The sequence below is a fragment of the Struthio camelus genome, chromosome 3 (genome assembly GCF_040807025.1).
Source record: "Struthio camelus isolate bStrCam1 chromosome 3, bStrCam1.hap1, whole genome shotgun sequence".
NCBI classification, from domain to species: Eukaryota; Metazoa; Chordata; class Aves; order Struthioniformes; family Struthionidae; genus Struthio; species Struthio camelus.
The window spans coordinates 59,560,542-59,573,295 of NC_090944.1; the positions used below are offsets into that span (position 1 = coordinate 59,560,542).

The window sequence follows — 12,754 nt, forward strand, 5'->3', positions numbered from 1 at the left end:
GAGTCTGCCAAAGGACTCTCCATGTTTACAGGAGAAGAGGAAATCTTTGCATTTCAGCGTACTGTCTCACGGCTTACAGAAATGCAGACTGAACAGTATTGGAAGGATGGGGACAGAAGCAAAAAATAGTTATAATTAGAGGATGAATAAAAGAACACTAAAAAGGTGTGTAAAGAAGTAAAAGTACAGAATTGGAAAGCTTTTTAGCACAAATGAAATAATTTATTGCACTTTATCTTCTGGACCACTTTTTTTTTTTTCATCAAGTGGTTTTTATGCTTCAGACATAAGGACTCAGTTGTTTTTTTTTGTACCACTAGTTTGTGGCCATATGAAATTTTACCTTTATTTCCTTCTCTGTGAAACATAAATTTGATGTTCAGAAAATTTAACTGGATCGGAATTTTTCTTGACTGGAGACACAGTCAGTGGGCTGTGCCAGGTTCATGGTAGATTCATGTCCCTCTTGCATGAAGAGGGTACTTTGCGGTTCATGCACTTATTCCTGTCACGTATAAAACAATTTGCATAAAAGAGGGATCAAATGTTTTATATGTGAAACTCCTCCTGATGTAGTAGAGGTCCCTGCTAGAATCCCAGAACTCCTCTGCTTCCTGTGTGCAGCTGTCTGCTGACTTACAGGGTCTGAGAGTTTCCTGTAACGAGACCGTTGGTCAGTCTGGTTGATTGAAAGCTAAGATTTGATCCAGGAGAGAAACCTGAGGAAGCATTTGAAGGTACTTGAAACCTCAGAGCCAAAATAAGCAGGGGTGACAAAAGAAACTATGATAAGACAGGGTATAATGTAACACCTAAGTGCAAGCCAATACTTTTGTTATATTTTCTACCAAAACAGATGAAGTTCATGCAGTATCGATGTGCTGCCTGTACACTGATTTCTTTCTGTCATGAAGTTTATAAGACAAACACCTTCCGTTGCTGGTAGCACACCTGCCCTGACCAGGGGACACTAGTACACAGTACTGCTGAGGCAGTTCATCATATTACAATATGAGTGCGTTTATGAAAAGGATCGGGACCTTCATTGATTTCCAAAATCACAGCCTCCATCCTGGTGTTCATAGTTAAAAACTTTATTTTAGTTAGAAGTGCCTTTAATTTTTGTGTCACTACTGGTTTTAATCTGATTGAAACAAAACATGGTATTGCTCATACTAGCTTGTATACTATTTTTATAAGAAGTCATTTTAAGAGCATATTTAAAAATAGTTTCCCTGAATAGGGAAAAACATTATGCAGATGGGCTGAGAAGATTGTCCTGGTTTCCTGGCAAGGAGATGCATAGCACACCATCCCCAAATCTGAGAGTTTTCTTTAGATTGTACAATGTGACTTCTTTTGTACTGTATGTGTCATCAAAATTTTTTTCCTTTGCGTTTGTCAAGCCCAATTAAATTATTTGAATCATGACTCCAGCTACAACCACAAAAAGCTTTAAAATGGGATTTTTGGGGGGTGGAGGGAGTGGAAAGCAGGGAGTTGTCCTGTGCATTTAGATAGGTTATGGCAATAGAGATGTTTTGGAGCCATGTGCTCTAATGCTGGTTTTCTGTTCTGATCAGTTCTGTTTATGCTGGAAGTTACTTATACTGGATATACCAGTTCTTCAGTAATTTTCAAAGCCTATACTTATAGTTGTGTAAATTGCAAACTATATTATTCCCACAAAAGTGACTGCAACAAAGAATTTTAATATATGTTTATGAAAAATCGAGTCACAGTACATTGCATTAACATAGGAATTTCAGAACAACTGATGTATACTTTCAGAGATTTAATTAATTTATTAATTAGGTTAATTTAGATTAATTAGGTTTCTCAACAGAGGGACTATTGAAAAATTATTTTCATGCATGCAAGTGTGTGTGTATGTATAATATGTAATTTTGTATGCATGTATATTTATACATGGTAGCCTATACTCATTAGCCTGAGCCTAAGCTGATGAGTCTTCTGAAGTTTCAGCCTAGACTTGACATTTTTTTCTAATAGCATTCAAATGCCTCTGGCCCTGTCTGAATCAGAAGCCCATGTGCTAAAATGGGAGGTGATGGTAGCTAGCCTAAAGCTTTTGCATCTGGATATTTATTTGCATTATTTTAAAAAACAATTGTAGGTTATCCTGTATGCCCTCCTCCATCACGTGGTATAGGGGAAACAAGCCTTGCAGAAACACAGGCGAGAAGTCTGGGACGTGCCAGAGGGGATGTTGTTCTGCGGGTTGTCTGCTCCTGCAGTTACTGTCCCGGCGGCGAAGTGAAGTGCTCCTCTTCGGTCTGTGGGTGATGACTGACCGTACTGAACCCGAGGGCTCCCTGTGACCCCCAGGCAAACATTCTTGTGCCCAAACTGGAGCAGCTTTGCCTGGTCGCATTTGGGGCGTTTTTGCCTTCTGGGCCCCGATCCTGAACTGGGGTATGCGGTGTTCCTGGAAGCGGAGCACCTAGATGCAGTGGGCCCTGGGAACCGCTGAAAGCCGCCTGCAGTGTAGGTGAGCTGCCTCCAGTTACGGGAGGGACGTCAGGTTTCCCAGAAGCTTCCAGAGGCGCTGCTGCTTCCAGGGCATGTCCCTAAATAAACTCTTAGCGCAGTCTGTTGCTTGCCCAGCGAGGAAGCCTTCTGGTGGGAGTCTCTGGTAGGCACCTGAAGTAATCAGGGAGAGGAAATGAGGGATATGCCAGAAGTGAGGGGCCAGAGGCAAGGGAGAGACTGAAAACAAGAGAAGCTGCTTAAATCAGTGTGCAGTATTTGTGGTTGCACTGCACAGGGTGGGTTGCCACCTCTAAGCCAGGACCACAAGCAGAGATTGGTGGGACCAAACTGTCAGTCAGGCCAGATGCTGGGACGGAGATCACTGCAGTACCCCAAAGAGGCACATTTATGTGCACCCACTTCAAGTCAGGCCCTATTTCATAGTGCTGCTTATAATGCCGTAACATGCACAAACCCTCTCTCCAAAAGGGAATTTTAGGGGGCTCTTCCGAAGCCAAACAGCTCTCAGGCAATCGGGTGCTGCCCAGAAGCAGTTGCTAAAGCACGATGCTGCTGCGTCCTGCCCCCAGGCACTGGGCAACCCACGCTCCCGCTACTGTTAGACAGCAAAGCCAGCCGTCCTTGAAGACCGCTTCTTCCTACGTTTAGATGTTTTAGTTGCCAAAATGTAAACAGTGAAATGCCTACAAATAAATTATGCACACTCCTTAATGGCCTTAAAATTGCTGGATTTATGCTGTGCGCTTCTATACTAAATTCAAGTACAGTCTTTTCATTTTTTTTAACTTGCAAATTCCTTTTGTCTCAGATCTGCAACATTTTTATTTAGCTTTTAGTCTTTGAGCAAGCATTATTGCTGAGTTATTTTTAAATATCTTTTAGAAATAATCTGGTTGATGTGGGATGATATTTTGCTGCCACGGTAAGTAAAAGCCTTATATTGCTACTCACCATGTGAAATGTTTCATGTTGGTTCATAAAGGCCACGTCCTGGCTGAGAATCTCTCAGCTAACTTGTTTCAGACGCTTGATTGATCAAGGTATGTTCCTGATGCCCAAAAGTTTCAGTTACAGCTTTTGTGCATGTAGCTGCTCTATGCATATAGGCACTTTAAAGCTGTATTTTCATTTCAGATTTTGTGCAGTAGATCTTTTCTTATAAATAGCACAGCTCTGTCTTTCTAAACTAGTGGTTTTCAGCATTTACCTTCACCGAAATAGAGGGAACAGTAACAATATTTGGGGTATAATGAGACAGCCTTCCAAAGATCTTTGGAGGGACTGAAGAAGCACTTTTTGCTGTTGTTCTTTTTAATCTAAAAAGGAAAACCATTAATTGCCTTTTCTGAGTAAACATGATCATAATGAAACTACAGCTGGATAGACATGTCACCTATTTTGTTTCCATTTACACATGAAAAAATGGCTAGGTTTCAAACAGATGTCGCCAGACACCTAACAAGCAGGAAGAATGGTCTCTCCATTCAGATGCGTCTGAGAGGATCAAGATCCAGGAATTCTCTTTCTGGAATTGCCTGGATCTGAATTAGCCCCATGCCTCAGTTTCCCTGTTGATAAAATGGGAATGACGTTAACTTCTTATTTACTAACGCTGGAGTGCTGCCAGGCATAGTTCATTTATATTCTAAGATGCTCTCTGAGGCTCTGGGATGAAAATACTTCAGCAAAGTATGTAAATAGCGGAAAAATAATTCAGCTACTCAAAGTGGATTAGTTTTCTTGTTTGGGTTACAGAATAAATGCCATCAACAAAACACCACGTGCCTCTTTGTAATGATATTTTTCTTTGCATAATGCATCTATTTTAAAAAAAAAAAGAGGTTTGTGATTAAAAAAAAAAACAAAAAAACTAATTCATGTAGTTTTTCTACCTATAATGTCAAATTTCCCTTATGATTCATTACCACCTAAGTTCTTGTACTTGTGAGCTACACTAGCTCCATGAGTTTTGTTAGGATTTTCATTTTATTGTATACTGAGCATTTTTTTAAAATATATAATTTGGAGTCTAATATATAACAAAGTGAATATTGTTAAATGCTGCTGTTTGAAAAGTATTTATGCTGTAATAAGAAAAAAAACTAATAAATCCAAATTTTATAAACATTTTACTTGTTACTCATGGTATTTATATATATATATGTTATGAAAACAGGACTTATAATGTGTTAAGTACTTAAAGTGAGACTTTTGTCTCCGTCTCCAAGAGGCGCACTCTGGCACTAGTTTGCCTAGATTAGCTGCAGCAACTCAGGCTGTTGCCCTACACGTGGCCCAATTCTCGGTAGATATCTCCAGCACTTATATGAAAGGTCCTCTGCAAATGGTTTAGGCTCATGTTACTGCTGCAAGCAATCCTACCCTGGCAGGATCCAGTTCGGGGTTTTGGAACCTTTTCTCCACTTCTTTGACCCTTTTCCTGAGCAACTTGAGGCTGGATTTAGGGTGCGATGCTTTATCTTAGTGCAAACCACATTCAAATGCTCTTTTTCTGTTAATTTGGGATTCTTACTGTTAAAAATCTGCTTTCGCTATCAGCCAGTTAGTTCTGTGGTTCGTTGTTACAGGCTTTGCACATCTTAGAAAATCTGACGGAAGAATGAAAAGAAGCAGAAGTCTCATGTGTCTACCAAAATAAGATTTTTGAAACAACCGTGCAAAATGTTTAATCTCTTTACACTTTAAATCAGGGAAATGGACTTGTAAATGCTTCTGCTCAGATCTGCTTAGGGGTCATCTGGGAGTGAATTTGGCTTGCCATGGTTCTGGTTCAAGCCGATAACATTTTAACTGCTTCGGTGACCCTGAATAAACCTGGAAATGGTTGCTGCCTCCTTCTGGTGCATCTCTGTTTGCACTTGTGCTGAAGCACCTGCACACACACATCTACTGATGTGTAAAGGCACAGCTGAGGGGATGCTTCTGCTGATGCTACTGATAGGACTCTGTTGGCAGCACGGTCCTGCTACTCACCACAGAAGGGTGATAGGCCTGCCCTTGCCCATAGGAAGAAGCTGGTTAAAAATCGCTTTAGGCAGACAGCAAAGTCCCTACACTGACGGGTCAGAAGGGTTTGAGAGGCACTGTAGCACCCCAAGGCCGGTGCCCATGTGCTGCCCATAGTGGTGGTGTGAAGGGGAGAGCACTGCTGCAGCATGTCACTTCTCTGCAGCCACCAGTGGCAGATGGTCAAACAGTTGACAGACAAGCAATAGTATTTTACAGTTTGGGCTTGAGAAAAAACATTTAAAATACTGATTTAGAAAAGGGGCTATTTATAACTTTGGGGCTATTTCTCCTTTCTCCTCCAGCTGTTTTCCCTCCCTCTTTAGCTTTTACTGGAAACCTTCAGTCTCCCCATTTGCTCCGAAGAGAGGGATGGTTGTGCTGAATGTCAAGCTGTTACCACCCTGCTCCAGTATCGTGTTTGCAGCAGTAGCAATATCCTGTGTTTGAGAAGAGCAACCAGAAAACTTCTTTATGTCATGGTCGGGATTCACACAGGTTTATGAAGCGTAAGGCTGCACACCCTCCAAAAATTTACATGCCTTTTACTCATGTAAACTTTGGGATCCTTTGCTAAACTGCTGTAAGGGTGGGTTGGTTGGTTGGTCTCTCCCTCCCCGCCCCCCCCCGCATTCTGAAGAGGTGAGACCCTCCCCAGAGTCTGACTGGCCTTGTTGCCGGGGGTGGGGGGGGGTTCCTTTGCATGCTTTGTTGCCTTTTTTCCTTTTCTGAGATACGTCAAGAATAGATGCAGCCAATCTGCCTTTGCAATTTTATCTAATATGCATTTCTCTCAGAGCCCTCTGATTTGTTTCCCTTCAGAGACAAGCAATATCAAATGTCCATCTCTTATCAGCTAAGAGTGCTGCTGGTCTTGTGATACTTAATCTTTCTTTTGTTGTTCTGCAACCTTATTTTTGAGGTAGGAGCATAGGTTTGCAGAGGCTTAGCTTCCCTGAGGCCCCTGGGTTTCATGTCTCCTGTTGGTTGGTTTTGGACCTTGAGGACTGTAGAACATAGGCACTATGGGGACACGGACCTACGAGGAAGTTAGGCTGTATCTATTCTGGGTCAGAGACCATAGCGAGAGTCTCAGTGAGGTTGCCATAGTGCCAAATAACAGGTCATATATTCTCCATCGTACACATTTCTGTTCCTGCTACAGCTGCACTCTAGCATCAGCTGCCCAGTAACACCCACATCCCTATTTGAGCTAGGCAGCATCCTGTGCAATGTCATCATTAAAACTTTTCCACCTCATGTGCACTACTTGTGTATGGCAGCACTAAACGGTTTTGGTGCCTTGCACTCAGGAAATAGAACTGTTTGCTGCTGTTTGGTGCCCGCTGCCAGGAAAGCTACTTGTGTTAAATATTTTGTAGGAACGGAAGCTGGGCTCCCCTCACCCATCGTTTCCTGGTCGTTGTGGAAATAGTCCATTTGCCTGCTTTCATTCTGTTCATCTTAATGTCCTAGGTGACCAGCTGGTGACAGAAACAAGCCAGCTAACTCAAATCCCTAGGATGAGCATTTTTCCAAGCACAGTACTTTTGCCACCCCCTTGGGTGGCAATGTGACTGGAAACAACCCCATCAAGGCCACAGCTCCTCATCAACCTCTGCTTTCCTTTGCTTCGATGTTCTCCATACTAGTCAAGAATGTATATGGCTTTTATTTTCATAACAGAAGGTATATTGAGCTTAACAAATGTCAACACACTACATATCCTTCCTTGTAGTCTCATACAAATTCAGTGGCAACACAACCTCTCAGCGGATTCCCTACTGTTGAATGCATCATTATTTTCTGGAGGCTCTGCTGAAACACAGCACAGCACCTCTTAACAAAGGGTATGAGATGGCAGATAAAATGGGGGCCTGCATGCCTCTGCAAAATGGAAGAAACTTCCAACTTTTGGGTTAGGGCAGTACCTGCATTTTCCTTTCCATCTGCTGAGAAGAAAGACTTGCAGTGGCAGTTTCTAGTGCGAGAGTGGAGGGAGGAGAGAGCAGATGGAGGCTGCAGGCCACTTGCTCCCTCTCCAGCCTTCTGCATTCTCCACATATTTGTAAAACAACTTTTGTTTTAAATTGAATTGAATTCTAAGAGCGCCATTAAAATACAGAAATGCTTCTCACTGACCTATTACTCTGCATTCATGTTGGTAAAATTTTGGATGAGTTTCTATAGTCCTCCCGCCAGTTCTTTGTCAGGGTGAAGGGTTTAGTTGGCTCTGTTAATCCACTCTCTAGCTGAAATTGTTCATTTAAATCGTTATAAAAATCCACTCTTTTCCAATGAGAATCCTATATTCCCAGATTCAAGTACTGCTGCCAGTGCAAAGATTTCAAATTCTTTGAGTGCAATCAAACACTGTGTCAGTCCAAAGCCAAATTACAAACACTTATCCACAATTCCCCTTACTCAGCTTTAAGCTAATTTTTCCAGCAGGCAACAATAGCCATACAAGTATAGGAAAAGATTATTAGAAGAGTTTAAAAGAACTGGTTGATCAATTCCTTCAAAAGCTGTAATATAATTCTACCACATCCTCCTACTGCAAAAAAAAAAAAAAAAAGCAAAAACTTCCGTTCCAGACTTAATATAATTTTAGATTAATAGAGATCACAGCCACTGAAAGATGAAGCACATAACAAAAGATCAAGTGATTGTTTAAGCTGAAGTTAACTGAACCAAGAAAAGTAAGCTGACATGAAATAAAAGCTTTCTTTGTATCTTCTGCTCTTTTACAATTAGTAGAGCCAAAAATACTTGCATAACTGGTTTATTCTACTTACAGCAATGGATAATTTTCAGGTCATAAAATGGAATGCTGGTTGGTTGGGTTTTTCTCCTGCAGACTTGTTAAGAACATTGTTCACATCAGGTCTTCCTTATAGCTGATTGATATATAAAGTACCCCAGAATATTTCCGTGTTAGAGTCAAGATTCAAGCACTCTGCAAGCAACTAAGCAACTAAGTTATTTGGGGGAGGGGGGGGAAGAAAACCAGGTCTGTTGAAAACACAGGCAGAAGACTAGTCTCCTCCAGTTGTAGTGATCTCATAAAAAGTAAAATTTCGGAAGGCAATGGAGAGAGGAACAATTACTGTCCAGCAAAATTACAATCTGAATGGGTTACCATTTTCAGTGCTTAGATAGGATGGCAGTGATTGCTATAGAAACTCCTGAGAGTGAGACAGAGAGGTTTTCCAGCACTGGAAATTGCGAATTGAAAAGGTTAGACTGGGTGCAAAGCCCATTCAGTGAGGCAGCTGCCAGTTGAGCCCGTTTGCCAAGCAAATTGTAGGAAATGCTGATTAAAATGTCCACTGAACGCACCAGGCAAATTAAATTTCAGTCACAGCCGTGTGGGCAGTTTTGGTGGAAGATGGCTCTGGCGTGTGGTGCACCTGTGCTCAGTCTCCCCCCCCCGCCTCTCCCGTGGGCACTTGCCCTGTGGTTACAGGTACTGCAGTGCTGCTGCAGCTGTGGCTGTCTAAGAATATAGGTGAAATGAGGTTTTAGGCAAAGGTGGTATCATGATGGTCTAATAATGGGTGTCTGGAGAAAAAAACAAAAAAACAAACAAAAAAAAAACCCCAAAACCACACATATTTCCAGGTGCCTAAGGCAGCTAGGAGAGCAGTGTACCTCCCCATGCTGCTTTCACCAGCTCCCCGCAGGGCACAAGCTCAGCACGTAAGGACCGCCATGTTCACCCCCTCTCTGACTGGTAGGAACTGCAGCTCCTGCGCTGCTGGGACTGGCAGCCACGTTTTGTCTTTCCCATCACACCCTGCCTCCATGTAAACAGGCTTGCTCTCTTTGAACCCATTGCTTGCCAGCCCCTTCCCCTGGGAAGCCTGTGATGGACAGCTGAAACTGTCCCTTTGGAGAAGAATGACTGGCCATACAGCAACCTGGGAGAGAGGGCTAAACCCGCAGCAGGGCTCCATGCATGGGCCTTCCAGTGCACCACCTCCCCAGAAGCTTAGACAAGTCCCTGAAATCTCCTTTGCAGCCCATCAGCCCCTGGCTTTGGCTGCATAGCTGCCTGCATTTGCAACTCTGTCAAGGTCTTTCCTTCAGAGGCTGCTCTTACTTACCTCCATTCCCCTGTTCCTTTCTTCTGCGCTGAGGGAGGGTTCAACATCTCTTCACGTTCGGCATTGGCCTTAGAAAAATAGATTGTCTCCCTTCTGGCACCAAGCAGGCGGAGTTTATTCCAATAAGTTGCTCCTCACTGATCCCCTGTGGTATTATTATGCCTTATCGCTGACATCATTGTTTCATTTCCTCCTTTCTCCCACCTCTCTTCAGCCTCCTTTGATTTAACCGCCAGCAGTCAGCCAGAATAGTAGCAAGCAAGTAAGCTTAGACACATACAGTACTCTGACACAGTAACATAGCCATCTCCCTTGTACTCTGCAAGTTGCATACAGTCAGTGTGCCAGCTCAGGCAACAAAGCATTCAGCGTTGCACCCCTTTAGAACAACTCGGCTTAAGACACTTGCTTTTTCAGTCATGCTTAAGACAAGACAATAAACCTGTTTGTAGATGAATAGAATCTACTGTCTATTTATATTACAATTTCCAGAGGTACTGGTCCTTCATAGACTACCCTTGGAAAAATGTTTGCCTCTACAAAAAAATAGATGGCATGTGTTAGTAGAAGTGCTCAGATTTGTCTTGCAGCATAAGGATGGACAATGTAACAGATTATAGCTTATTAAATCCATGAAGTATTTATTTTATGGCATCTTTTTCTGCAGAAAAAATGATGCACTTTTGGTAGTAAGAGTTATTGACATTGTGGTCCGATTATGATTCTGTTCATTTGCAATTTCTAAATACATAGTTATTATTTAAAAATCATACTGACTTTCTCCTCTTCCCTCAAAGCATCTCAAGATTGTTCTCTCTTCACTTAGGCAGTGTCTGTCATTGGTCTGTCATTAGGCTCTTTTGTATGCATTGATTATTTGATTTACCAACGGCTAATGGCTGACCAACCTGTTACAGTTTTATATATATTTATGTATTTGTATACATATATATATATATATATATATGTATATATACATACTCTAGGACCTATTAATGGATTTTGCTGTCCTTGTGGACTGTAATTGCTGCCATAGTCATAAGTTGAGGCTTGGTTAATGGACTCCAATCTGTCAATACTTGAACAATTTAGGAAATTAGTTATTGACATAATATCTGAGTGCATCACAGCAACCCACACTTGAGGACACCTCTGTCTGCTAAGGTTGACCCTAATAATTAACAGCCTTACCCAGTGCACCAGAGGTACTTTATAAGGCAAAAGGCTGAAGGTTAAATAGCTTCTGTGCCTCATATGTGCTCATTACACTACTATGCTTGTAATTGTTTTCCTAAAGCCACAGTAGCTTGTTAATTGATTGTTCTTATTTTACAGTCTTTCCAGGGATCCCCCACACCATTACAAAGTTTTGTGCTTCTTTTTGCCAGATTGCCTTTTCCCATTCAGTTTGAGACCTAGAGTGCCAGACAGGTCACAGTCCTCGCCAGACTGAACGGGGGACCTGACTGCATGCAGCGTCCTTCTGCTTGTCCTCAGTCAGCTGTACAGCACTGCTCTGGCAGCCTCCATTGCTCTTTTTCCATCCCTTCCAACTCCACCTCAGCTAGCCCTTCTGTGCAAATCAAACACTTGATAACCAACTTCCTCCTGTTTAACCACAAGCCATTGCACTTTAGTATCTAGGCAGCCTGACGGTGCTCCTCCATTAGGTTCCAGGGGTTTAACTTACTTAAACATTTTCCAAAAATGACAAAGTGATGATGAATCAAAGGCTAGGCATCATAGGTAAGTTGGTGTGCAAAAGGAACAGGGTTTGCAAGGGGAGCATGACCAACTACTGCACCAACTGCTAAAGCTGAAAAAGAACACAGAAGTTTTCTGGTCTGAGAACTCCTTTGCCAGGTCATTTGGAGCTGAAGCCACTGCAGCTGTTAATGACATGCTCCTGCTTATGTCCCCACCGAGAAATGAGCTGCACGTGCCTCAGCCCTTGGGTCTAAATCCTCCACTATATTTGGACACCTAGTTTCAGTGAAAGGTAGGTCCCTACACAGGAGGAGCTGGGCTTTAGCACCTACCGTCTTTTAAAAAGGAAGGTGACTGAGTTCATGTGTCTTGTGTATAACAGTGCAAGCAGAGTCTAGAAGCAGGGAGAAGTGGGCTTCAGCAGAGCTTCCCCTTTCTTGGCTTAAAAACAGAAGCAAGATTGCCTCCTCTCACTGCCTTTGCTTCACAGCGCTTCGCTGTCCATGTTCGTGCAAAGGGTATACGCAAACACCTAGATGTGCTATTGCTCTTGGGAAGATTTTTCTGTTTCTCTAGGACTGACACGCACATAATTCACTGAAGGGAAAGCTTAGAGAAAGAGTCAGGATTTCTGGCTCCCTCTCCTCTAACTTTGGTACATTTACCATCAGTGACAACAGATAAGGAATCAGAAGTTCAATGCTGCACTTTAAGTGAGTTTACGTGATACCATCCATAATCTAGACAAAATGTAGAACTCAGGCTAAAACTGGATATGCAGTAAACTAACATGTAAGTCTGAAATCTGCGAATAGAAAGCTAGTCCCTAATCATGCTTTGTAGGAATACGTGGGCTGTGTATGTGGGCTGTGAAGGCCAAACTCATCAAATGTCATCATCTAGCTCCACCATGCGTTGGGATCTCTCCTCTCCCCACAGGGGAGAGACGTTTTTTTTCTCACTCCTTCCTGTGCCAGCTTGCAAACAATAGCAATGCCCTCTTTTAACCGTTACATGTTTTGATAATACCACACAGGCAATTTCACGTAAAGCACACTTGTTATTTGTGTGGTTCCTTAGCATTTCAAATCAAAATGTATTCCCTGTTCTCCTCTCGTCTTCTCTAGAGCATGTATATTCTGGCCTCTCCCGTGGTAAGAAATTAGCAAGCTGAAGCTATGAAATTCCAGCTTTGCACAGATTTCCTGGGATACCTGTCTGTAGAATAAAGGAAGCAGACACCTGGACAATTCATGACCCCTGCAAACCTTGCAACAGAAAATTCTGTTGCTCTCACTCCACCAAACTTTGGAGCTCACTCACAGTTGCACCTAAAAGGATATCCTTCATTGCCTCCAGAGACTTCAACATAAGATCAGGTTCCCAAGAGAGACTGA

General features: G+C 42.5%; 1 protein-coding gene and 1 long non-coding RNA gene across 5 annotated transcripts in view; one reads left to right on the forward strand and one right to left on the reverse strand.

Annotated features, from left to right (window-relative positions):
* The window catches only part of AFG1L (AFG1 like ATPase), a 76,937-nt gene extending 68,608 nt beyond the window's left edge, over window positions 1-8,329 (forward strand). For 2 of the 4 annotated variants that reach the window (XM_009676937.2, XM_068937970.1), the window contains exon 13: window positions 1-4,641. In XM_009676937.2, the coding sequence (XP_009675232.1) occupies window positions 1-129 (129 nt within the window). In that variant the 3' untranslated portion in view covers window positions 130-4,641. Of the gene's footprint in view, window positions 4,642-5,846 lie in introns of those variants that run through there. The other 2 variants (XM_068937971.1, XM_068937972.1) reach the window with 2 other exon arrangements.
* Window positions 1,706-12,754, reverse strand: part of LOC104145426 (uncharacterized) — a 26,449-nt gene continuing 15,400 nt past the window's right edge. Inside the window, exon 4 of the long non-coding RNA XR_011140158.1 lies at window positions 1,706-2,664. This is a non-coding gene — a long non-coding RNA (uncharacterized lncRNA). The remainder of the gene's footprint in view (window positions 2,665-12,754) is intronic.